General features: G+C 36.3%; 1 protein-coding gene across 3 annotated transcripts in view; it reads right to left on the bottom strand.

Annotated features, from left to right (window-relative positions):
* Positions 1-27,856, bottom strand: part of LOC135645970 (histone-lysine N-methyltransferase, H3 lysine-9 specific SUVH4-like) — a 39,095-nt gene that overhangs the window by 9,968 nt on the left and 1,271 nt on the right. For 2 of the 3 annotated variants that reach the window (XM_065164963.1, XM_065164961.1), the window contains exons 3-11: positions 26,879-26,947; positions 26,582-26,650; positions 24,696-24,750; positions 24,416-24,525; positions 23,016-23,195; positions 18,596-18,694; positions 12,811-12,909; positions 9,909-9,958; positions 6,451-6,539 (exon numbers count right to left, since the gene is read on the bottom strand). In XM_065164963.1, coding sequence (XP_065021035.1) covers positions 6,451-6,539; positions 9,909-9,958; positions 12,811-12,909; positions 18,596-18,694; positions 23,016-23,195; positions 24,416-24,525; positions 24,696-24,750; positions 26,582-26,650; positions 26,879-26,947 — 820 coding nt within the window. The remainder of the gene's footprint in view (positions 1-6,450; positions 6,540-9,908; positions 9,959-12,810; positions 12,910-18,595; positions 18,695-23,015; positions 23,196-24,415; positions 24,526-24,695; positions 24,751-26,581; positions 26,651-26,878; positions 26,948-27,856) is intronic. The other variant, XM_065164962.1, reaches the window with a different exon arrangement.

Genomic DNA, 27,856 nt, shown 5'->3' with positions numbered 1-27,856 from the left:
CAATATCAGGCTTATATCGGGATTAGCTAAGGGTGATATAAATAGAAACAACATGACACGTACCATTGGCCATCGAAAATATTAAAATTTAAAATCTTAAACATTACCATAAACATTTAAAAGCAAATTGATTAAATCAAAAATGAAAAAAGCAAAAATTGTATGCACTGTAAGATCTTTTACCTATGTCATGTGCAAGATGACTAACAATTCAAAAGAAAAACAAATATGGAACTAAAATGTAAAAGCTTAAACATTGTATTGAAGAATGTTCATTTAGAATATAGTAATTATGTAATTGTGAAAACATTAATTATATCAAGAGAAGATATTACTAAAGTAAGTAACAACTGCAACGTCTACATACAGAAAACAAAATCAGAAACAGTTCTGCCTACAACTATCAACAATTTGACATCCCCATTAAAGACACACTATCCCCCCAATCACTGAGCTAGTGAAATTTTGAATAATACAAAGACATTAAAAGAGGATTTCCTTCAAAGAGAGTGCATATGGAATTGTAAAGCAACTTAGTAATAGCAATTTTCTCCCTTAATCATCTCCCTTTCTCTCAATTTTCCCTTGTTCCACCTTTTATTGTTTGCTCTTCTCCCTAACAGCTACTATTGTCAGCCACCTTATACTCTTCTGTTTCTCCTTCTGAGGTTAAAAAGTTGACTACAATGAACCAAAATCAAGAGACTCCATCCAAGACCAATAACATGACCCTGTTACTTGATCTCTTATAGCCATTAATTGTCTTAGATCTTGTTAACTTTCCTAGTCTTATCAGATGTGATTAAAAAGTTTTAGGTTCGAGTCAAAGTTGTCTTGAGAATACCTGGAAACTTCCAATTCTAATGTTAAAATAATGTATTACCTCTTTGTTGTAGACTTACACATTCATGTACACAGCGATAATAAAAGCTCAATTGTGCCCATCCCAGTAATTGCAAGATAGATGTTTTCTCTATATACTCAATTATACTGATGATTCCCACAAACAATCCGATGGCAAACAAATTAATAAAAAGCTCAATCCACCACCTTGTCACATCCTTAGTTGGGATTGCCTAATGAATGTGACACCCAAGAGATATTCGTCCACAAAGAGTAACCTAGACCTTAATCTTGTGCAATCCACAAAAGACATGAATAGAGAAGAAAAGGTTAGAAATGAGAACATGTGGGTAATATGTCACCATCGCGCACGAAAAGGGCAAAATAACTAGGATCACAAGCGACACAAAGCAAATAATTTTTATTGGACACAAAAGCTCTCGCAAATGGGCTAAGCAATCACACACAAATGCAAATGCAAGTCCAATGTCTATCTAGCACTTTCATCAAACAAAAAGCGAGCACGCTAAAAGCATTGCACCACCCCTTAGACATATAACTAAGGCCCCATTCGGCCTAGTGCCACCCAGGGGTTCCAGGTCCCAAGGGTGGGACCTAACACAACATTGACACAACACCAACAAGAAGTATTACAACATGACATCTAAAAGTTGGGACTTTGGCTAAAACTGAGGTCATTGACTTCAGATTGGGATTTCAATGTCATGTCATAATAATGACATCAATCAAGTGTCAGATGACACACTTCTCCACCCCTCGTTGTTGTTGTAGCTCTGAGACCTCATCGTCACCAAGGTGGTCGATGGTGTCGAGAGGTTAGCAAGCCTCGAGTCCTGTTGTTATTGTTGTAAGTGTTGCTTCTCCCAATGCGACCCCTCCAGTCAAGAGGTGTTAGGAGACCTTAAAGACTCCCCCTTTGGGAACTGAAGGAGCTCGCTAATGGTGCTACAAGGGTTAAGGGGCACCCATCCACCTCGGCTGGTTGGGCGAGGTCGAAAGGTGGTCGATGGGATGTTTGTGCATCAAGTTAAACGCCAACACCCTCCGCTCGACCTCGAGCATCATTGGATTCTCAATGTGTGGGCCCGAGGAAAGGTATGACATTTAATCCCTCCATTGCTTTTATGCCACTTGGTGGGAGGATCCTTCTTCCTTTTGCGCTTGTCAACAACACAATAGAGTCAATTATGGAGATCCATATCTAAACACATGAGATGGTGCCCGAACCCATAAGAAAGGAAATAAAAAAAGGAGGAAGGATACAGTAACTAAACCATGGCGTAGGACTAAGCTTTGCATCAATGAGCCACTACTCACTCATTTAGAGGATGGTGGTGGACTCAATCAAAGCCATGACAATTCTTTTAAATAACCCCTTTTCGGCCCCAGCCAACCTCAAGAGGCATTGGTAAAAGTGGTCTTTCAAGATTGGAAGACTTCTAAAAAACAGAGTGGGCGGGAATTAGAGACCCACCACACGATTGCTTTAATATATATACAAAAGTAATGATTCAACGTCTAAGGTCGATGATCACTGAGCGAGTAAGTTCGAACTCAATCAGAATGCATAATGTATATCTTAAGTAATCTAAGTCTAAGATGCTCATGCATGAGGAGCTAAAGGATTTCATCGAGGATTGCGAACCCCATTGCTCGAGGAATTCACCTTGACAAAACAACCTCCCTTATAGTAGCAACTCCGACCCCTTCAGAGGAGGACAAAGTTTGCTCCGCTAAGACCGAAAGGGAAAATGGGATCAGTGACCAAACCAAGTCCCATCCGAACATGGAAGAAGAAGAGGTGGAAGAAATCTCAAACCTTCAAAGATAGGGGTTTGGCGTCCATCAAACGTTTTTAGCTCAAAATCCAAATGGTCCAAATGTAAGAAAACAAGAGAGTGGGTAGAAAATAAAGGGAGAGGCCCTATATATATAGGATCGAGTAACCTAATGGCTAAAAGCTCATCTGGACAAACAACATAGTAGCATGAGATCGGCAAAGAAAGATTGGATGCAAAGATTGCAATCTCTACAATCCTCAACGATTCAATTGCAAACCAACATGGCACCTTACTATTGGACCACGCATGCAAACCATGAGGTAGTGTTATCAAGAGATCTCAAGAATCAAATCAAATCTAATCAGGTACTACAATCGAAGCAACATGCTTCAAGAAAACCAATGCAACGATGATGGTTCACACGAGCGGATTGTTTGTTACACAAGCTAGAATCCAAACAACAAAAGCAATGCACATAGCACCATCAACAAGGAACCACCTCGACATGACCAAATCAACTAAGAAACATCCCTCGATACAGACACGGCCTAATTAACCAAGAAGCGTCCCCCGACATCAATGCAATTGAATCAAACGAGAAAAGTTCTGAGACAATGCCATAATCAAATTAGCCAAAAAATACATCCTGTGATGATGAAATCAAATTGACAAAAAAGAATCCCATGACAGTGATGGTCAAATCAGTCCAAAAGTGTCCTACAATAACAACATGATGACAACATAGTCGAATCAGCCACAAAGCATCCTAAAATGATGGCACAGCCAAGTCCAACAAGTAAACGACCTTTAACGAGGTTGACAACACAACCACAAAGTGTCAACTCGATCCCACGACGTTGGGATGGGCAGCACTAATAAGAAGGCCAACTCAACAAAGACATTACTCTGCAACCGCAACAAAACGATTATAAGCACAATCTTGTGACCCATTGAAGGCCGAATGATGCCTGTAAACATTTCAAGCATTTACTGCAGCCTAGATGCAATCTAGCACTCATCCATCACACTATAAAATGACCCTAGGTGCATTCCTAATATACTTTTTAACTTCGACACTTGACCAAATCCTCAAAACCTTTACTAACTTAAACATCAAAGGGGCCTCATCAGATACACCCCTCCTTTGTCACCTCCTCCCCTTCCTTCTCCACCTCCTCGCTCTTCCCCTCCGCCTTGGCCTCCTCATTTGCCTCCCCCTCCTCCATTTCCTTTGCCTTCTCCCCCTCCTCCGACTCCTCCCCTGCACCCTCCACTTTCCATCCACCTCCAAAAACACCTCTAGAATTCAAGAAATAATTCTTCTAAAATTTCCAACAAAAAAAATGAATCAGAGTTATAATCATATATGAATGTGAGTGTATTTGAACAATGTTCAAATACACTTGATTTTTAATTTAAACATACTCGACTATAAAATCCAAAATCTTCAATTGGAAAGGTTAAATAAACAAGTGTATTTCAGTTCATTTTGAGTGTAACGAGATCAACTTCCAACAAATGATCCAAAACTCACATAATTCTACTATAACATGATTCTAACAAGAACTTTTTAGAATTTTTCATTTGTGGATGGATTGTGTGAACGAGTGTAAACGGATCAACTTCGACATATTTTTGTACTGATTTTTTTTCTATTTTATGATAATTTTAGAATAATTAATTATCAAATTAATTAAGCTTTCATAATTCAATTCATTTTTTAATATAATGGGTCAACTTCAATCAAACCATCTTAAGCTTTCATAATTCTACTAGAAAAAGATTCTAACAAGGATTATAAAATTCTTTTCATTTTATGATGAATTTAGGATAGATAATTCTCGAATTTGATACGTTTTAAGGTACTTTCTGTGAATGACTGTATTTTAATTTATTTTTGAGTGAACTTTCACAATTCTACTACAACATAATTCAAATAAAAATTTTGGTGGATTTTTTCTTTTTTGATGATTGTAGTTCTTGGATTGGTTCTACCAAGAAGAAAGATTGTTCTATCCTCATATTACCATTAATTTACGAGGAAAAAAACTTCCAATACTTAAATTTGTTTAGTTTCAATAGTTTTATATCAGAATTATTGTGATCAACCTGACAAACAGCTGTAGAATTTTGCCCAATTTTCAAGGGGAGTGGTTACGGCCCAGTTCACAGGAGCCCACAGGGCATATCAGGCATGAAACCATAAACCCATGAGAAGGGTCCCAAATTGGTTGGTCCATGGGCCAGATCACACCCGGTTGGTGTGCAGCAGTCCAGACGAAATTGCATTCCTTGATTCATATATTGAATAGACACTTTGGTAACATTTCAAGGTTGCCTCAATCAACATCATGATTATGTACACAAAAAATTAAGGTGATATTCAACAACCACAAAGGTCATATATATATGATTAACAAAACTGAATAGAAGTGCTTCACTAACAAAAAATATAAGGAATTACCCATGGACCAAATACAGTACAAAACAGGCACCATTATGCAAACCAACGCATTATGAGCAGTATGCGATTAAGGATAGGTGTGGGGTAGGCATGCTGATCGGTACGCCCCTATATCAGCTAATATAGTCGAAACTCAACCATCATTGACAGATACGGGTTGGTAATACTCGAATTTCTACCGTACCAATCTCCTATTCCAAAAACCAGGTCCCAACGATGAAATTGACCTTTGAGCCCTATTCTAGCCCTTTAAAAGGCCTCCTGTTCCCCCTCTTACACTCACTCTCACTAACTCTCATTCTCACTATGTCTCACACTCTCACTTGTTTAATTCCTAACCAACGATTAGTCGACATCAACCTCTTCATTTGAATAAAAGAGGGATTAGAACTCAGGATCCGATGGAATTTTCTCCCCAATTAAAGGTATTTAGCCTCTTTTTTTTGTCTATGTTTTATATATCATTTCATAAACTTGGAGGCTTATTAATGCATATGTAGAAAGATTAAATGTGACTAAGGTTATTCTCTTATGTTTAGGCCCAATTAGTGCCATTCTCTTATGTTTAGGCCCCATTGGGGCGTTTAGGGCTAATTACACCCTGTTTTTCATTGTTGGATTATGAATGATTATGAATTTATTGGTTGATTAATGATTTTATTGTATTTAATTTGATTAAGATCTAATTAGAGCTAATTAGTGTTGTTTTCTCACTATTAGATCCAATTAGGGGTCATTAGGCATAATTTAGGGCTAATCACAACTTATTGTATTCATAGATTCAATTTTTCAAACTTATAACTAGAATTTTTGTTCATTTATGACTTAGGTACACTTTATTCCAACGTTCGCAATACCATACTGTACCGGTATTTCGACCTGGGCTCGGTACCGGTACGATACGATATACCGAGCGGTACACCCAGGTGTGCCGAGACTGTAGCACTACTACAGTGCACTGCTACAGTGCTACAGTGCACTCGGACCGGTAACAGACGGTCCACGTACCGACAACCTGTTGGACCGGTACGTACTGCCCGTACCGAGCGATACAGTTCGGTACGGCAAACCCTGCTTTATTCATCTTTAAATATAATTTATATACCAAGAACTTAGGAGAAAAAAATCCTAAGATAATGTTTTTAATTTTGGGCCATTTTCGACCCTTTTATAAATAGATACCTACAGGTGTACCAACACCAGACACTGGTACCATCTGATATGTATCAGTCCGATCATATGCCCAGTCTGCATGATATGACATTCTTTGGAATTAACCTCCTTGGAATCAACCATTAATTGCAACTTGAATGATGCGATGGAACTAATAAAAAAGCTTGCCTGTTGGTGGTACAGGTGGATCATCTACAACATTAGTGACGGGAATAGGAATATTCTCCTGGCCTCCACTAATGTCTTCACATACCAGCCTGAACAAAAAATGGGTTGGTTCAGGATTAGACAAAGTTGCAACATCATGTGGATTAATAGTCCTCCAGCAAAAACATTACAGATAAAAGAGAATTAGAAACTAGTGATCTCAAAAGTCATCAAGACTGATGACTAAGTGTGCTTAAAATCACGGCAACATACAACTTTCCATGTATTGGATGATAATAGAAAATAATTAATAGGAGCACAATGTTGGCTACACATGGTAATAGCCATGCATGATCACAAATATAAATATGGATCATATACAAGGACAATTTTGCCAAAGAAAAAAAACATGATCCACAATATGTCCTAACTAAACAAAGGGCTTGATTCTGAAAGGAGGAAAATTTAGCGGAAAAATATTTCCTGTTATGGACCCTCAGCCCAAGAAAAGAAAAAAAAAAATAGAAAATGTGAGGGGGTTATATTACTAGGAATGTCCAAGATGGATCAGAATTGACCTAGTCAGACAAGATCAATCGATCAGCACAAAATTAACCATGGATTGCTTAATTTGTGTTCAATTGGCTTATTTCAAAGTTCAAACCATGGATTGATGTTTTGGGTACTGGAACCATGCCAGTCCATGGTAAGGCCAGTATGGATATGGTCCAGTCCAGCATACCATGCAAAGGTCCATGGTCGGATCAGAATGGTTTCAGTCTGGTCCAAACAGTTGGACGAAGGGGAGAGAGACAAAAAGGAAACGAAAGAAGAAGAAGAAGAAGAAGAAGAAGAAGAGGAGAAGGAAGAAGAAACAGTGGCAAAGGAAGAGAAAGGAGGAAGAAGAACAGACGAGGCTGTGGACAAGGAGGGGGAGGAGGTGTACATGCGGGCGGCCACATGCAGTAAGCATGCAGCGAATGGAGAGGTTGAAATTCCCCATATCTGAGTTGTGTCACAGACCTAGGTAGGTAAACAGAGAAATAAGATTATATGAGGACTCAACCCAAAGAACCCAATTTGGGTCTGTTCCATGAACCAGTCAGCGGTTCAACCTTGAATACTGATCAAACCATATTGAACCAGTCAGTTTTGCAGTTCTTGTTTCAAACAACCCAGGCTGATTTGTTGTACCTGGGACCTGACTTTATTGAAAAAGATGTTGCAGGTGATGTGGGAGAAGGTTCAGTAAATCCCAATACATATTGTTTAATCATCCAAACCTTGCTCCTTAGATCATACAAAAGTATCAACCATGCCATGGAAGAAAAGAAAGAAGAAAAAAACTGACGATGTTTCTTATTGCACTAATTGACTTAAACCTTAAGCATCGAATCAGATATAGTCTTCAGCACACGTACTGAAACTTATCAGACCAGTGAACACTAAATAGGGTGATAGAGTACACGTACATGTCGGTCATTAGTGAACAACAATAAATCAACAACCCGTTGTTTTATAAATCAACAACACTAAATAGGGTGATAGAGTGCATGCTGGTCACTAGTGAAAAAGATGTTTAGAATGCCATAATGTCAGTATATTAAGTAAATGGTGTACCAACAAACATGTTTAATTTGTCTGATCTGTAAATACCAGTATTTGATTCCATCACCACTAAGTACACCTATAATACTTGTTGCCAAATCATATCAAGCTCATCAAAGCCTAATTCCACTTGAGAAAATAATACAGCAATCAGATTACTTAATCTTGAAAGGAATTTTAAGTAGATCATCAAAGATTTGATGTTATTGTGTCAAAAGTACAGGAACCACCATAGGAAACACCAATAGAAATCAATAAAAGGATAAAATGACCAAGTTTACAAAATTTGGTGCTTGGAACATAAGCTTATTGAAGAGAACTTGCATCTTGTATCTGGAGTACATTTTATTGAGGTCCCATATCAATTTTGCATCTTAAACCAAAAGAGTACCATTTCTTTTAAGAAACACAAACTACTGCTCTTAGTATAACTTGTCACAATTAATACTCCATGAGACCTGTTATGCCATTCACATTATTCAGTCAAATGCCAACAATTCCCTTCTCATCTAACTAAGATACATAGTGCATAGAAAACATAAAAACCCATTAAAAGGCATCAGAATTATTAAAAAGGCCATCTACAATTCCTCATTTTCACACCTTTGGGCTTGCACTACAAGTATATGGAAAAAAACATATGATAAGCAGTATTGGACAGCAATAAGAGGAATGGTCAAAATCAAGACACGGGTCTCCTCTAGCCTTAGCAAAACTATGTTCTCTATACAAAAATTTCTTAATAAGCACTGATCTTGACCTATAAAGTTTGACTTGTCTGGAATAAGTCTTAACTCTCCGATGATTATGGTGATCATGATTTCGCCAGGAACATAAGAACGTAGATTAAAGTGGCAAGCCTAGCCATCTAACAAGAAAGACCAAGGAGTTAAACACTAGCCCATACCTACTATATTAACCAATACATACTAATCACAGAGCCCATACTGATACCAGCGGCAACAACACGCACTTACAGGTCCAACATGTTCTTTATATTTTTCCTAGCTGCATGCCATGGTATGTCATACGGTACCACTTTTGTGTATACAGTATGGACAAATACTTTGTAACTCGTAAGAATGTCTTTAAAGCCTCATCTTGCAAAGATTGATGTGAGAACCAAACAAACTATTTTTGTAAATAAAGCAAGATGTATTATCTAATATATGGTCAGATGAGGATCAAAGAATGCCAGAAGAAAAAATCATACGAAGTTGACAAGAATATCTGATTAGATATTGGTCGGAAAAAATATTAGTTTGCCAATTTCTTGGATGAACATGGAGGAAGCCATGATCATCCAATATGGAGGAGATAATTTTTCGTCAAAAAAGGGTCCGAATCATTTTTGCTTAACATATAAGTGGCTGTTCTATATAGCAGCCAAATTTAATTGCATATTGAAAGCAAAGTCTTCATGAGTTGGTAATGCATGGCATTCACAGTAGACCTCTGAAATCAGTTTATGTGGCACTCAACATTATCATATGTTATCATTGCATTTGAAATTTAGTGATAAAGAGACTATATTTAAGAAGAAAGCCTTTATAGAAAAGCTGAAGAAATCAAAACCCCAGGAACTACAGTCATACTTCGAGCCAAAAGTAAATATACATCTGCCAAGAAAAATTATTTCATTTTTATTATGCCTTGAAAATAAACAATCCCAGGATATATTGATCCACGAATTTTATAATCATAGAGTTAATATATTTGGTTAGTTTAGCAAAATCCACAAAGTCTAGAAAATGAAAGATCATCTATAAGCAACTTTATAGCACCGAGCCAACACCTTCTTTGTCATGCACTTTTAAGTATAAATACATTTTATTAGTTGACAAGAGAGTAATGTAGTGTAAGAATAGTACCCACGCAGATCTGAAATAGATCTAGGAGCTTGAGCTCGACCAAAATAAACCTGCAATTTACGAAAAGTTTAATAAATAGGAGGCAAGAACAAAGATGAGCAGGAGATTTCAATATGGAATATGGGCAGTACCTAAAACCCACAATCAACGATGCATTTAACCAAAAGTGACATAGTATTACCCATTCGAAAGATAATCAAACAATTAGACATTTTGAGCAAAATTGAATTTTTTGTATCTAATCCAAAATTGACATGAATTTAACACAAAACAATGTCTGCCATAACCAATTGTCAGGAATCACGAACCCATCAACTTGGTGGACATGTCCATGTCAAACATAGACACATCACCGACACGATCAGACACATGTCCAACCGTGCCTTATTTTTATTTTTTTTCTATTTTTGTCGGACACGACATTGCTCGAGATTTACTCGTGTCAAACACAGATTTACTCATCACATCGTGCTAACATGCGATGGAGGCATGAAATCCCTGGAAAACTAGTTCATCAATGGATTCAGCAAGGATTTCTAACCCTTCTTCCTCACCGACGAAGCCTTTGGCGCGCCCCATGCAACCCCCAAACAACCATCACTCACCTCTACCCCGACTCAAACCCTTCTTCCTCGACGAAGCCTCTACCCCTTGCGTCAATTCCCCCCAGTCCACCATGTCCCATCGACATCTAGCAAAGCCTATGCCCCACTTGCATCCCATCAACATTCTCAAGCCTTGACGATTGTGCCCCTCGCCCCTCCACGTCCCACCTATGTTCACCGATACTCGATGGCCATCACGCACCCTCGGGCCCTCCGCCCTCGAGTGCCCCACCTATGTCCACCACTATCTAGTGGCCATCACGTGCCCACAAGCCCTCCGCAACCTCACCGATGTCCAACGAAGCTTCTTCCTCACCGGCGAAGCCTTCTCCATGTTGTGTCGCAAGGTAAGATGCTGACTTGTTAAATGTTAACTTGTTTATTTTTTACTGCTAAATAAAAGAAGAAAACCTATTTTGATTATTAACCTATTTTGGTTTTTTATTTTTTTAACCTGGGTTTTTTCTTCCTTTTTATTCTGATTAACTTGTTAAAACTTATTTTGGCATATATATGCTTACCTATTCTGAATCAGATTAGGTGCCTATGAATTCACCCTAGCAATTCTTGAATATGCTCACCTGACCCTTGTCAGCGACTTCTCGAACATGCTATGATAGCACTACATGACTTTCATTTTTAGCTTCATTATGATGGATTATGTAGGTATAAAATTATGTCAAGACATGCTCAAAAGATGATGCACATTCAACTCTCTGTTGCTTTGCAACTTCAATGAGATTTTGGATTGGTGCCTATCATACCATAGTGTATTATTAGAAAATTTAAATATAAATACGATAAACCTTACGTTAATCAAATATTATATATACATTAAAAAATTCACATATCCTCAGCATGTCCATGTCCTAAATTTTTTAAAAATGACATGTCGCCATGTCTGTGTCATGTCATGTTTTTGTCTATGCTTCTTAGACCTATTTACACTCCTATGATAAAAAAGCAATATGATGTAAATAAATGTCAACAAGAACATCAAGTCATAACTAAAATAATTACTATTTTGCACAAAATATATCAAGTGCAGAATACAATATGAATCTTCACACTGTAAAGTTGTAAACAAGCTTATGTCACCATTGTATACCAGAATGTTTACATTGGGCATCTCCATATGCTTTTCCTAAAGACGTGTATCAACAAGAATAAGCAACATGGTGTTAAAACAACATATGAATCTGTTCTTTTGTCATCATAGAATATACTTCATTTTTTTACAATGCAAACACCAAAGGAGCTAGCATAATTCTATACCAAAAAGTCACTGAAAAAGCATTAGAAGTTGGATCCAAACTGAATGTTATAACTTATATCGAGAAATTAACACACATATGGAAGAGACAATCAAGCAAATGTGGTACAAGAAACAAGCCAATCAGTACACCATAACAAACCAAAAGAAACACTCATGATTCAAGTAACAATTTTGAATAATTATTTTCTAAGTCAATAAGATAATAATAACTATAAGAAATCAATATGTATTATAATACAATGGCTAGCATGTCCCAAAAATTTTATTCAAAATAATATGCATAAACACATAGAATTTCAAATTTGAAACTAGATCAGTTTCAACTACTGCTGGCAAGACTTTGTGTCAACAGTGAGGTTGCACCTCTGCAACTTGTGTCAACGGTTTGATTCATAAAAACAACCTCTTTACTATTAAAGAAAGGACTGTATGCATTGCTCCTTTGCAAGGTTACTACCTTCATCTAGGACCAATCATTAGCAAGGGTGCCTCTAAAATATAAAAAATTAATAATAAGTGATCAAAGGCCTACAGTTTCTGGGATCAGTTGCACATATCCTTTCTTGCCACTAAGCACCAATTGAATCAACATTCTGAAATCCATATATAGTTTTCCTCATTGCTTCTTTCGATCTACAGATATGAGTGTTTCAGAGCCATTTGTAAGTTGTTTCATAAGTTTTTTTGTTAAATTTCTGTAATATGTACGAGTTTGGGATTAAAAAAATGCATAACTTAAAAGAATATCTTTCTTTCTGGCTAAATAACAGCTAATTATAGTTATTTGAGTAAAGTAGATGGGGTTTGTAATTTATGAGTATATTAAACCTAAGCAGCCTATTTGACTATTTTATGGAGTAAGGACTTCCACTCTTCGCTTGGGTACACACTAAAGAAGAAAAAAGATACAAATAAAGAGAAAGGAAGGAAGAGAAAAGAAGCATCTCAAAAAGACTCAAAGAAGACAGAAGCAACAATAACATTAAATGGCTACATTAGTTCACATAATCAGTTGAAAGACCTGGTTAGTTGTCAGATGAGGCTGACCCTCGAGCCTCTTCAAGTTGAATTTGTATACCGTGAACCCCCGGACACCTTTTTCAGCCCAGTATTTTACAACCTGTTGACAAAAGAGTATTTGAACAACCAGAATAAATGCCAAACCAAAAATCAGAGCAGGTGAAGAAGAACCAACTAGTCTAGGAAAGTTTTATAATAGCAAAGAATTTAGAAAATCATAATCAATACGAGTGAAATAAGACAACTTCTCAATTATCTCCATACAAGAATCAAAATTCATGATATTAGCAACAAGGTTCGACTTCTTGTGCTGACCGAACATGCTAGCTGGCCAATGGTATGGCACATACAGCTCCATACCGGTGTATCGACCGGGGCATGCCGACGATCAAATTAACTGTTGGGATCAGGTTAATCAAGGCCATCCATCAAAATCAATCAAAATCTAATTGTTATCGACCGGTACAAGTCAATAATAGTCCAATTTCAAACATGTCACCCGATACAAGAGGATCTATCCCGTGATACGCCCCCCAAACAGAAACCGCACGATCCAACGCAATCCATGTCTCGCTCGCCTGTTGGACCAGTATGTACTGTCGGTACCATACCATCTCGAGTGATACAGAAAACCTTGATTAGCAGTATTGAACATGTTATTGTGATTTAATGGAGAGAGCAAACTAAGAAGATGGAGAGGGCAGCGGATGAACCTACAATGGCAGATGAAGCGGGTAAGGTTACCAACGACGACGGACAAAGCTACAACGGATGAAGTGAACGAGGTTACCAATGGCAGTAGATGAAGTTGCAACGATAGACGAAGTGTACAAAGGCAGTGAACAATGCAAACAAAGGCTGCGGATGAACAGTAGGTTGCCCTGAGGTGTTACGAGGCGCTCATGCCTTGCCTCGCTCGAGTGCCTTTTGAAAACACTACTTGTTACAACATAATTAATCATATTTTTCCTAAGAGTAAATGCTAGGTCACAAAATTCCAGATCGCCTATATTGATCTTTTACTGCCATTAAGCTGAGCATGTAGCAATATTCTTAATTAAATTTAAATAATTTAAATCCTTATTTATAATTTTTAGTAAAACATTTAATATTCTTTGGTCTTATTTATAATTTTTAGTAAAATATTCTTGGGTCTTCTTTTAACTTCCCTTGCATTACTAAGATTCATTATTTGACTTATTCTAACTACAACAAAAGCACAGCAAAGTAGGGTTTGCAATACTATACCTTACCGCCCAGTACGGGTGGTACGTACCAATCCACTAGCAGATCGACATGTGGACCACCTGCTACCGAGCGATCAGTGATTTAAAAAGCGCTAGGCGCCAAGGTCCAAAAACGCCCGAGGCGCTCGCCCGAGCGAAGCGAGTTGCTAAAATATAAAAAATATATAATATAATTAATAAATATAATTATTTACAATACGATAACGTGAAATTAATGGTTGTAGAAAGAGGTTGATTACCAATCTAATAGATTATTTAGATTAATGATCCTCAACCATCAATATTTCTTTCAACCATCAACTTCTTTCTTTCCCCTATTATTAATCTATTAACAATATTGAAAATTAATCATTTCAAAATTCAAATAAACTTAATATTAACAGTATAAGCCTACTGACGGAGAAACGAGGAAGCAGCGGCGAGCGGCAGCGGCAGCGGCAGCGGCAGCGGGAAAGGGAGTGGAAGCGGCTCGTGGGAGGGCTCGCGGGAGGCGCGAGCAGCGACAACGGCGAGCAGCGGCAGCGGGAGCAGGAGCGACGAGCAACGGGAGGCGCGAGCGGCGACAGAGGCAGCGTTTGCGAGCAACGACAGCAGCGAGCGGCGACAACGACAGCGTTTGCGAGCAGCGACAGCGGCGAGCAGCGAGATCGGGATCGGGATTGGGAGCGGCAGCGGTTAGGGTTGGGTAAGGGTTATATCGGTTTAGTTGGTTCGATTGAACCAACTAACAACCGAACCAGGACCGAACCAGACCTAAAATCCTAGTTCGGTCGCCTTGGTTTACCCAGGCGCTCGCCCGAAGCGCCCAGCGCTTGGGCTCGGACGAGCGCCCAGGCGGCGCCTGTTTGAAGCGCGCCGCCTGGGAGATTAGCGAGGCGCTCGGACCTCGCCTCGCCTCGCCCGAGCGCCTAGGCGAGCGCCCGAGCGCCTTTTTCAATCACTGCGAGCGATATCAAGCATTTGGCCCTGTATCAAGCGATACAAGGCTATTTCGAACGATAACGATCGAAATTACTAACTGGTACCGATCGATTTCGACAAGAAACTTGGCGAGACACTCGACGAGATACTGGTCAAGTTTATGCATGGAAGGGGAAAAGAAAGTCAAAGGATAATTTTGAGCAGATATGACAGAGCCTACACAACGTAGAAACAAAAAGAAGCCCATTATATTCACAACCATCGATATTATGGAGAAAATTACAGCCAACAACAATACGGTGATAGTTGGTCATACTTCTCCGAGCAACAATGTCAATACACTATTACATGCCTCAGGAGCCGCCTCGGACACATGTGATTCAAGACGATCAACCTACGACCATTACCACATTGATACACCAATGACATACGATGTATCAATACACTATGTCGTGGGATCAATTTCAGGATTGGATTCGACAAATATATCATATTGATATACAAATATATAGGATCGAGGACCCCGATCCACCACTCGTGGAGGCTCGTCGTTCATTTTGATGATGAAATCAAGTATATCTATACCTATGATTACTTAATTCATTTGAATCTTAAAGTTAAAGTTGTATACAAAATAATCTAACAATTCAAATAATTTTTTTTGTAGATAATTCAATATTAAAGGAAGGACGATTCGAAATGGATCGAAATTGCAAACCTTGTACAAGACTACTCCTCGAAGCTCGAAAAAAAATATGTGACAATATGCTTACCTAATTTACATTAGTTTTGATAAAACTATACTAAATGTATATTTATTTCTAACTTAAAAACCTTATCCTAATTTTTTTTCTATTTTTCAGATATTTTTTTAGGGTTTTATGCTTCTTTTAGGCGAACCACTCAATATGCCCTAGCGTACCACTTGATATACAGTACCATACCGTACCGAGCAAAGCTCGGTACACTGGTATGATACAAGATTAAGAACCTTACAACAAACTACTAATTTCTTAATATACAAAATTATCATTTTAATTGTTATTTATCTACAAGTTATATAGAAATATCTCATGTCTTTTCAATATAATCAACAATAAATCTTTAAGTAGACATCATAAACCTAGGCTTGACATAAACCTTATCTTTGCTCCCAATTTACGAGGCATTCCACTTTTGTCCACGATCTATGGTGCAACTGTCTGCCCCCTATTTTACAATAATATTGTGTGGGTGTAAAAGATAGAATGATAGTGATACTACCCTTATAGTAATATTGTCATGACATCTACACTAATATGAGAGTAAAGTATCATGATATGGATATGCATAAAATAAAAGCATAGCAAACTACTAATTTCTTAATATATAAAATTTTCCTTTTAAATTTTTATATAGAAATATCTCATATCTTTTCAATATAATTGACATGAAATCTTAGCTTTAAGTAGACATCATAAACCTAGGCTTGACATAAATCTTATTTCTGCTCCAATTTACGAGGCATTTCACTTTTGTCCATGACCGATGATGCAACTGTTTGCTCCCTATTTTACAATAATATTGTGTGGGTGTAAAATAGCATGATAGGGATACTGTCCTGTTTTACAGCAATACTGTCATGGCAACTAAACTAATACGAGCATAAACTATCATGATATAGATATGGTTATACAATATCCTAATATGAGTGCATTAAAAATTAAGAACAACTATACTTTTATCATGGCAAAATTACCCTCTCTAACAGTTGACAATTATTAATGTTGGTTTCCTGTCAAAATCCAATGGGACTAGACTTATTCTTTTAGTCAAACCGATTCACTGCTAAGCCAAACTGAAATGCTTCAACATTGCTTTTATTTTCATTCTTCCACAAAATATAAACACAAATATTATCATGTCTTTCTAATATTCATATACCTAAATTTAATACTAAAGGAGGAAAAATAATAAAATGTCATCTTTAACTTTCAAATACAATAAAATCTTCCCGAATGAAACAAACCATTCAAAATCTCTTTTATTGGATGACATAATAAATGAATACAGATATTATAGCATTTTCTAAAATATATGGATCAAAATTTAAGAGAATGAGCCTTATCACGGATCCATCCCTCGAAATAATAATTAAAAGTAAGGCTACATACACTAATCCTGCATTGACAAGAGTCTCACATGCCCTTTATGTGGATCAAAATTTAAAGCCAGGTGGAAAAGAAAAGGATTTCTCATCTTTTATTTTGAAATGTATCAAAACCTTCCTATTTTTTATCTAATCTACTCAGGAACATTATACATAGGTAATGCCTCACCCTCCTTGATTATCGTTATTGAACAACAAATGTCTACAAATAATATAAGGTTTTATTAAAATATAATACTTTTCCAACTTGTAGAATATAATTGACATTATTGAAATTATGGATAAAATCATCTACATCATTTTTAACTCAAAATTACATAAAACAATGAAACTAAGGCACAACCAGACATGAAACCACCCTGATCTAACTGACATAAAACTGCTAGTCCAAAAGGCTGCATCACTCTTTCATAATGTCTGACAATGCAAAAATATACGCCTCTACAATCACACATGGAAAGATTAACTACTATTGTCAATTAAACAAGGAGTCAAGGTGAGAATGTCAAACACATAGCATTGACCCAATCTCAACCTAAACAAAAATTGTTTAAGATGACTCGTCAGTTAATCAGTTGATGTAAGTCAAGAAGTGTTGATTGGTGGATCGGTTGGTCAGGTTCAAGTCACGCAATATGCTCTACATTGGGTATCATTAAATGGGTCCTAATTCATCTAGATTTTTTTATACCTAAAGAATAAAGTGAAATTTAACTTGCCATCCTAACTCATCCAAACACGAGCTATCAACATAAGTATGCCAGGTCTTAGTCAAGAAACCTCAACTCATAGGCTTCTCAAGTCAGGTTCAAGAGAGTTCTACACACTCTTACTACTCCATCTTAAACCAACTCATTGCAACCAAACCAAGATTATGCAAAGTAATAAAATTACAAGTTGCTTTGCACTTCTATGAAAATGAGAATCACCCAAAAACAGATGGGCATATAACAAGCATCAAAATCTAATAATATCCATCTCTATCACTTTATATTAAAAATCAAAAATCCAAGAGCAACATATTTGACCTACATGGAACATGCTCAACAAATAATAGGTATCACATGCAGGAGTCAAGGTGATATTGATCACAAAGTATATCAATTAAAAATTTTTTGGCTTTTGGTTGATAAAGACAGGTTTGGTTAATGTAGCAATGCTTGTACAAGTTCTAACAAAGTTCATTTATGTCTTATAAACAAAATATTTACAAAATAAAATTAAAGAATTGGCCATGCTACAAAAAAATGTCAACAGTAATAAAAGATTCCACAAGAAAATAATATTCTATATGGAACAAAATGCCCAATATGTTGCAAAATAAGCTTCAAAAGAAATCATATGCTTATTCTACGTATTAGAACATACATCTTGTAAGACATTACATTCACCAACTAGGCAAAAAGCAACCTGAACATGCAGAACCAATAAAAAGAAATTAAATGTTAAAACATGCTTCCATAACAAACCTTATATAAACCATCATATGTGTAAACTTTTCCACAGTAACTGTTTTGTGATTCATGCCCACGAACAACCCTAACAGGTGAACCGCATTCACAGCTATTCTGCACAGAAAAAGAGGCAAATAATTCTCTGAAACTAGAAAAGAAACATATGCAAAAGCATATAGATAAAAAAAAAATGTTTATTACATCATTCTTTAAAGTCCTTAGTTTAGCATACAGTTACTGTAAAATTGTGTTTGGCAGCTTGTGATGGCAGAAAGGCCACTAATAATCTATATATTGATTCAAACTATATTTTTTGTAGAAGAAAAATACCTTAAATATAATTCGATGCGTATAGACAAGCACAACTGCTATTCCAGGCAAAAGCATAAAGATTTTTTACCAATAATTTGTATAATATATCTACATTTTGAATCATCTAAGCCACTCAAGTAGCTTCAAAATATGTTATGTATTTTTTATAATTTCTCTTATAAACGTATTTTGTCTTCACCGACTCCAATCTAGGGAAGGAAAGGATAAGAAAATCTTCGTAAGTCAGAGACCAATGACCATATTTTAAGCAGCTCCACTAAGGGTCTTCAAGGACGGAGAAAAAATTGTGGCTTATAAGAAAACACAAAACTGTGATATTTTTTGTGCTCGCTGAATCTTGCTTCATTCTTTTCCTCTTCTCATCTCACTCTCTTGCATTTATTTCATTTCATAAAATGGCATCAAAAATAAACAAATTGACTTGTAACTGCAATTATGAAACCTATAGATCTTCTCGTGTCAACTATTCTTATGATCATGTTACTATTATTAGTACATAAACTAAGACTAAAGGACTTTGGAAATGAATGTTGTCGAAATTACAATGTAAAGGGATCTCAAATCCCTTGATATGATCGCCATATGTTTTCCCAGATTCCTACCATACAAGAGGGATTTGACATCCCTTGAGTTCTCAATTTATGAGACTAATTTGATTGACTTTCATCCTATAAATAGGGTTGTGATGTATACAGAATAAACATCAATAAAATATATGTTTCTTCTTCCTCCTTTCACTTTTTCATGTTATCCGAGCTTCTGTTTTGATCCTTCCCTTTGTTCTAATCCTTTCACTTTATTCACAACTGTCACAACCCTTCGTCGCTAAGCACAATCGAGTCTCCTCAAATACTTCCGCCTCCAATGTAGCTTTCCAATCATTGTTGCTTGTTCCTGATTCATTGATTTCACCATCAAACAATATCACCAAACCGCAGCCCTCCATCACTGCACATCCCTCAATCAAGTTCCTCCAATCGCTATTTACCACCACGATTCTTCCTGTCCAAGGGTCAGTGACACCACTACCGCTGCTGCAATTTTGTCCATCCCCAAATTAGATTCCGTTCGACGACTCACGATCACAAGGCAAAGGACATGATCATCACTCACTGCACTTTGTTCTCTCCCGAAGGCTACTATGGGTCCCTCATTGCATCCTTTTGATGATGCAGTTCCAATGACACCCAATCACAACCCTCCCTCTGATTTGCTCCAGCGATGCAGCTATGTTCTCCTGGATGAACATCTCTGCTCCCCCTCTTCCTATCGACTGAAAATCATACAACTTGTCATTCTCCTCTCCAATCTCATATATTTGTCGTCTTCTTCGTCGATCGACTGCTAAGCAAAAACCCTCTCTTGACGATCAATGTGGATCCCCCTTGACCTCCGATCTTCACCAACAACAACCAACGCCCTTGAGCAGCAGACAACCTCCCCATCACAGCCGACCTTCCACATCTATCACGACCTTCCAAATCTGTCGCATCCAATCTCCACCTCCTACCTGTTGTTACCCTTACTATCGTTGTTGCTGCCCTTTGCATGCCCTTCTTTGTTCCGTCGCTCTTTCCTCTACATCCTGTCCGGACCATCGCTGTCCAAATATGTCAAGGTCACGTAGACAGATCGTTGCACTTTTACATATATTTGGCCTTCTTCAACGGGGGTAAAAGTCCGACCGCCATTCTCTTTAGTTGTAGTTCTCCTCAACAAAAGTCCAGAATTCTTCCTTCAATGGCAAAAGTCCTCCCTCCCTAGATCCCCTCAAACAAGCATGGCGAGAACTCGTACGACGTCTTCTCCCACCTCCTCAAGGAGCACATCACCTATGTCAATGGCCCCATCTCCAACAAGATTGCCAAAATGGTCGTGGCACAATTCCTCTTCCTAGTGTCCCAGAACCCATCTAGGAGTTCTCCACCCTTCACCTCGTCCATTGCTACGAGTAATTTGAATGGAGAATAGAAAAAGCCAATTTGTAAGGTATTGTCATAAGATTGGACATACAATTCAAGAATGCTGTAAACTTACTAGAAAGACCACTGCAACTGCAACTATCAAGTCTTCCTCCATTAGCCCAACACTTTCTGCTACAGATATTGAAGCTATAGTCAACAAGGTTTCATATTGTATATCACTTCATTCTGCCTTTATAATTCCTGACATGTCAAGTAATACTACTTGGCTTCTTGATTCAACTTGTGCAAATTATATGACAACAAATTCTTTAAAATACTCTTTTAGAACTCCTGCATTTAATATTCACACTACTAATGGGTCAACAATTTAAGTCATATTAGCTCAATTTTTACGTCCAATCTCACAATCTCTAATACATATTTTGTTCCTCAATTTTTATTAAACCTATTGTCAGATGATAAATTATGTGACCTGGGATTTGATGTTCATTTTTTTTCTACTGGTCGTAATATGCGAGATCCACAGACTGGTCAGATTGTTGGGACAGGCCGTAAAGCTGGATATTTGTTCTTCCTCACTCGACTTCGTATTCCTTCTACAGCTGCTGCATCACTCAGAAAATTGTGAAACATGCTCCATTGGGTCTTTGGCATTCTCGGTTAGGACATACTTCACTTTCTCAACTAAAACCTTTAATCAATATTGGTCAATTGGGTTTGGTTTCTTCTCGTCATTTTGAATGTATGTCTTGTCAAATGGGAAAACAAATTGCCCTTCCATTTCCTATTAGTAATTCCTTTGCTTCTACGCCTTTTGATTTAGTTTATTTTGATGCATGAGGTCCATCTCCTAGGTACCCACTATGGGTGGATCTAATTATTTTGTCATCCTTGTTGATGATTTCTCATGTTTTACATAGATTTATTTGATGCATAACCGATTTGAGTTATTTGATACATATAAAACTTTTTTCCAAAATGATTTAAACTCAATTTTCTCAAAAGACAAATTCTTTGTTCTGACAATAAAGTAACAGACACACGTATTGAACCAAAGATTATATGCCACAAAAGGAGAGCCTTTAAAAGATGCAACTCTTTATTAACTTGTTGGTAATCTTGTTTATCTGACAGTTACACGTTCGGATATATCATATGCAATTTATTTAGTTAACCAATTTATGTCGACGCCTCAGTGTGTTCATTATGTTGTACTTCAAATCTTATGCTACATAAAAAGAACAAGTTTTAATGGCTTTCATTTTTTAATTGAGGCATTCCTAGTGCTTCGTGTATACTCAGTTAGATGTTGATTGGGCAAGTGATCCCACTAATAGACAATCTACTACCGGATATTGTTTCTTTTTTGGTGATTCTTCGATTTTCTGGAAGAGTAAAAAACATAGTGTTGTTGCTCGTTGAAGTACCAAAGCAGACTATCATGCTCTTGCTTATACTACATCAGAATTGCTTTGGTTACATTGGTTACTTCAAGATTTAGGAGTCTCATTCCTGTAATGCTAAAGTTGACGATATAATTAAATAGCACAGGAGTTCCACCATTAGTAGGGACCATGAGGCATGAACACATTATTTGTTGTACCCCCCCGGGAAACAATATGATACAAGTGCTACGAATCGGCCCGCCCAATACCTCTTCGAGTGGAGGAACACAGGAAACAGGGTACATATCAAGTGGTATGGCCCCCACCTGATGCAATCGAAACTCGATCATTACTAATGTAACAATCGATAATGATCGAACTTCGATCATACCAATTGAATCACATGTAAATTTGGGTTCAACAATCAAATTGACCATTGGACCATGGTTTCAATCGCTTATATGTCCTACGCCTCTCACTAACTCTCACTCATGCTCATTCTCAATCTCTCTGTCACTCTTAACTTGAGTAAACTTCTTAATGAGCTATTAGCACAAATCAAACCTTCAGTTAGAGGGATTAGAAATCTAGATTTGGTGAAAATTCTTTCCAATTAAAGGTAGGTAAGTTCTTACTATGTTTTATTTATCATTTGACATAATTAAATAATTATTCCATAACTAGGAAGAATTAAGGGTGATTAGTGTATTTCTCTTAAGATTAGGCTCAGCAACTTTAATTCATCTGCACAAATTTAGCACAAAGTAACTAGAATAGTGCTATCAAACAAACCTTTAATGCCAAATTACCACGTTCCAACTTTTGATCCCGAATTTGCTGCTTACTACCAAGTAAATCGTGTCCACCCTGACCAGTGTACACAATATCTTCAGCATTATCACTGTCATCTTCGTACATGCCTGACAACACTATGCATACAGCAAGTGGAAAAGTATAACCCTTGTATTGTTCCTGCCACATTAAAAATAAAAATCAATGATGACTATCCATCTATCTAAAGAATCTCGATTCATGGTAATAGAAGACTAAGATTGAAATATAACCCTTGTACTGTTCTTGCTACATTAAAAATAAAAGCCAATGATGACTATCCATTCATGTAAAGAATATTGATTTATGGTAATACAATACCAAAATTTAAATGCACTATTTTGTAAACTAAGTGAAGCATGTCTCAAAAGCCAATTTTATGGAAATATGTTATAAAGAAGATACTTCATAGAACTATACCGCCATAATAAATACAGCACTGATAAACAATTTAAAACAAGGATCTAAGGCATAACACAAGACAGTTCTGTTCGAAGGACAGTTGAGATTTGATAATGGCCATCACTTCTGTCACATAAGAGCCTTTATTATGTTATAATGGATAGAAATGGATTATAATGGTCATTATCATCTTTAAGTCGTTTAAATTCACAGAACATGATGGAAAAAAGTTCTAAAGGTTTAAGACATTTATAAAGATTATTCGGTAGGAAAGAGAGATAGAAGAAGATATTATTCATAGAATTGAAGTGAAATGATTAAAGTGAAGGAGGCCATCAGGAGTTTATTACACTTATTAACTGTTTAATGAATTGAAAATTTGATTAAAAGAACTTATAAGGCCAATCAAGAATTTTGAACAGAGGTATAGTTACAATCTAACTATGTACCGTTTCGGGCAGTTTGGCAATACCCGAGTTAGAAACATATACGATAAATTAATGTTGCAAATTTGAGAACACCAAGACAGTTGTTTAGTGCTACTAGAGAATAGGATAAAGGAATGTCTATATTCATGAACATTTACGTCCAACAAATGATAAAATGAGAAAAAGACAGTTATAATGGTCTGAGTACATCCAAAAGAGAAATAAAGATGCATCAGATAACATGAGCCAACTTAGTTGTACAAGGAGAAGTAGAGAGAGTTGTAGATAAATTTCAGTAGAAATAATATATAGATAATTAACTACTCTTAGTTTTACTAGTTATACTGCCTAAACAAAGTTCAGTGGCAAAGAAAGGTTAACATAGCCACCCCAAATACTTGGGAAATTAAGCCTGATGATTTTCATGTTGTTCTATTTAAATGAAAAAAACAAATAGGACATAATCCATAAAAAATGATTAAGAATTTGATAAGAACATCCACGAGTCAATAAGGATATCATATCAATTACCTGTTTGGCATAAGAGCCTCCCAAGTAGTCAATTCCATTTAGCCAGTGGCCATGTACACCTAAAACCACCATTTCAGCACGTGAATAGAATTGTTGTCCAACACCAATACCTACCAAAACACAACAGAACATACTAGATAAGCTTAGTAACATATGCTATCATGTGCATTTACCAAGATGAATAAAGAGCATAACAAAAAAATATTTACAAATAACACATGCATAAATATCAGCACCAAATGCAACCTATCAAAAGATACTCAAACTTCGAATAACTGACCTGGAAGATGACCGATCCTTTTCTCATGACAGAGAACTGATCCATTTTCAATCATCTGGCAAACAAAGTTTTTGAAGAAATTAAACAAAAAATTTTAAACAATGATTGATGACAAACCAAAATCAATATCTACTCAACTCATGATACTGAATAATTTTTTAAATCATCATAAATTCGTGCATAGAAGCAATGATTATCATCCAGCTAAAATATACCTTCAAATGAAATTTCACATATGAGAACATGCATAGTTATTTATTTATACATAACATATATAAGTGTGTCAGGGCGTTAACAATTTTCAAAATGCATGCATCAATTCTGATAAATTGACATGAAAGCTTTATCATGTATGTTAAAAGATCTATTGTTTCTTAGAAAATATTATGCAGTGTAAGATTATCCCAACTAAAATTTCAATTATAAAAAGATTGATGCATCAATTCTGACAAAGAACTCATATGAAAGCTGTCTCATATGATCACAAGAAACCTATTGTTTTGTCGAAAAGACTATGCATCCTATACTTTCTAACCTCCCAATGTCAGACCTTTAAACAGCATTGAGAACCTTTAGGGAGAAGGACTTTATGAAAGAAATAGGTTTCTAATATAACAAAGGTACCAGAGTCACCTGTCTACCACTTTCAAAACAAAAAGAAAGCTCATTCTGACAAAGACTGACAAAAAAACTTATCATGACAAACATTGCTAATTTTGCCCATAATTGATCCTCAAAAACAAGATTTTATGTACAACTAAATAACAATAGTCCAATTAATGACTTGAAAATTGAAATGACTTTCAGACTTATTCACCGAAATTGACTTTCAGACTAATAAAGGGATTTACTATCTGAATTAGGCAATAGTAATGAATAAACTATTTACCATCAATGTATCTTTCAACAAAATTTTCATTTACTAAAGTCCACAACTGGACTCATATGCATCCCAGACATCCACCTTTCAGACTAATAACGGGCATTACTATATACCATCAATGTTAATGATTTTTACTAAGATGTTTGTTAACTGACCAAACACTACAGCGTTTTCTTTCCATTGAGCAACAAAAAATCATCTCATAATTTTCTATTAATTCATATTGATGCTAGGAATCTTTATGGATCCCAAATATTATCGAAGTAGTTGCTTTATTTCCTTCAATGATAATTATTATCGAAGTAGTTGCTTTATTTCCTTCAAGTCTTATTGAGGTAACACACACCCTATTCTTTCAGAAAAAAAAAAGTGCCTAAGGCATATTGGGAAGAAGCAATACTAATTGCTACTTGTTTAATAAATCAACTATTCTTTAAAGTTTTAGAACATAAAACTACAATTACTTTCTCTCAAAGTTTTTTCTTAACTTTCATGGCTTTAGTGACTTTTCATCCAAGATATTCGATTGTATCTTTTTTGTTCATATTCATTCTCAACATTATGGTAAACTTGATCCTCGCCCTCAAATGTGTCTTCCTTGCTTATTTCTCCACACAAAACAACTATAGGATGATAAGTGTTATCATCCTACTTCAAAGAAATTGTTCACTTTTATAGCTGATACTTTTGCTAAAAATCAATTTTTTTCACTAATTTTCTCTCTATTCAAGAGGAATCCGTGAGTTTCAAACTTTAAACCTTAATCTTTTCTATGATCTTTAAAGTGCAGTGACGTCCACATTTGATACCAAAAAGAAAATAAGCAACTTCCGACAATAATCTACTTTTTAAGTTTTCTTAGATTCTTAGGTATCATGAGTATTTAGTGGGTTTTCAAGATGTACCAATCCAAGCAGAACTATAATAAAGATTTCACAAGTTGTTGGAGCTTAACTTCGACAAAACTAGTTTATATACTAATTTAGAAGACTGAAACACTTGCCTTTGAAATTGCCTTGAGATCAGGTCGTTTAGAAGCTCGTTTTACTTCCCCTTCAGTATCACCCACAGCCTACACAAACATCAATTAAATACAATATTAGTTACATAGAGGTAGAACATTGCTTCATAAAGTATTAATTACATGGAACAATAATCACAAACTAGGGATAACCTAAACTAATTTTAAATTGCAAGACCATTTTGAGAACATGGCACTTTTAATTTCTAGCAAATCCATAGTGTTGAGTAACAGCACAACTGCAATATAGAACCAACATAGTTATTAGTTGAGGCCCACCTTCTTTTTTGAATCTTTAGGATGTTCCGACAGTTTAGCTTCAACTTGCTTAACCCTCTGCTCCTCCTCCTGTATTATAAAAGAAGAGAACACTGAGATACCAGATGCGAGAGAATACCATCAACTATTACTGTCCCAGGTTACTCAACGTATAACGAATCACACATGGTTGACAGGAAGCACCTATCTTCACAAGGTATAAACAATTTTATTTGGTACAATCACAAACATTCTCGTGCTATTCATGAAATTTCTTGTTCGATAGAAATCAATGCCTGTTTAAGTACATCCAGCTTTCTGTGATTGCGATGACATGTAGATTCACAAGAGAAACTTTTTATTTCATTTAGGTTTGCCACTTGGAAAAAACAAGGACAATTTTCTTATTGATGTAACCAATGCGCATATTTGTTCCATGAACTCATACAAAACATCTCTTACCAAGGATATATTCTGTATGTATCAGTTAGTGCTGAAATGATTTACAAAAAGTGATCGGTAAGCGTTCAGGACTTCCGAAGGCATCGATTTGCCTGTAGAATTATACATTGACAAACGAGATTGGTAGCATAACACTTGCATTATCAATCTTACAACAGTCCTATACAATCCAAAAATAAATAAATCAACACTTTCCGCACATGTACAGTCATTGGCAGCAGCATGCCTAGTTTCTGGACATGTAAAAAACATCTGGTCAATATTGTTTCTATTACGGAATACTTGTGTACACAAAGAAGCATAATTCATCGTATACAAATGCAAAATGATGACTGGAGTCCTGAAGTTTCCATAATTCACCTACTTAATAATTCATGATATGACCAGGGGCACCTCTCGGATTTCATACAAAAATTAGGATTCTCTTCTGAAAATATCATTATCATATTAAAAAAATGCTCATAAACAAAAACAATTTGACTATCCTAAAGTTTTACATGTAAGTTCATTTTACGTCCATTCCTATGTAAAATTGGA

Source organism: Musa acuminata, chromosome BXJ3-8 (genome assembly GCF_036884655.1).
Source record: "Musa acuminata AAA Group cultivar baxijiao chromosome BXJ3-8, Cavendish_Baxijiao_AAA, whole genome shotgun sequence".
NCBI lineage: Eukaryota > Viridiplantae > Streptophyta > Magnoliopsida > Zingiberales > Musaceae > Musa > Musa acuminata.
This window is presented reverse-complemented; position numbering and strand designations above follow the sequence as displayed.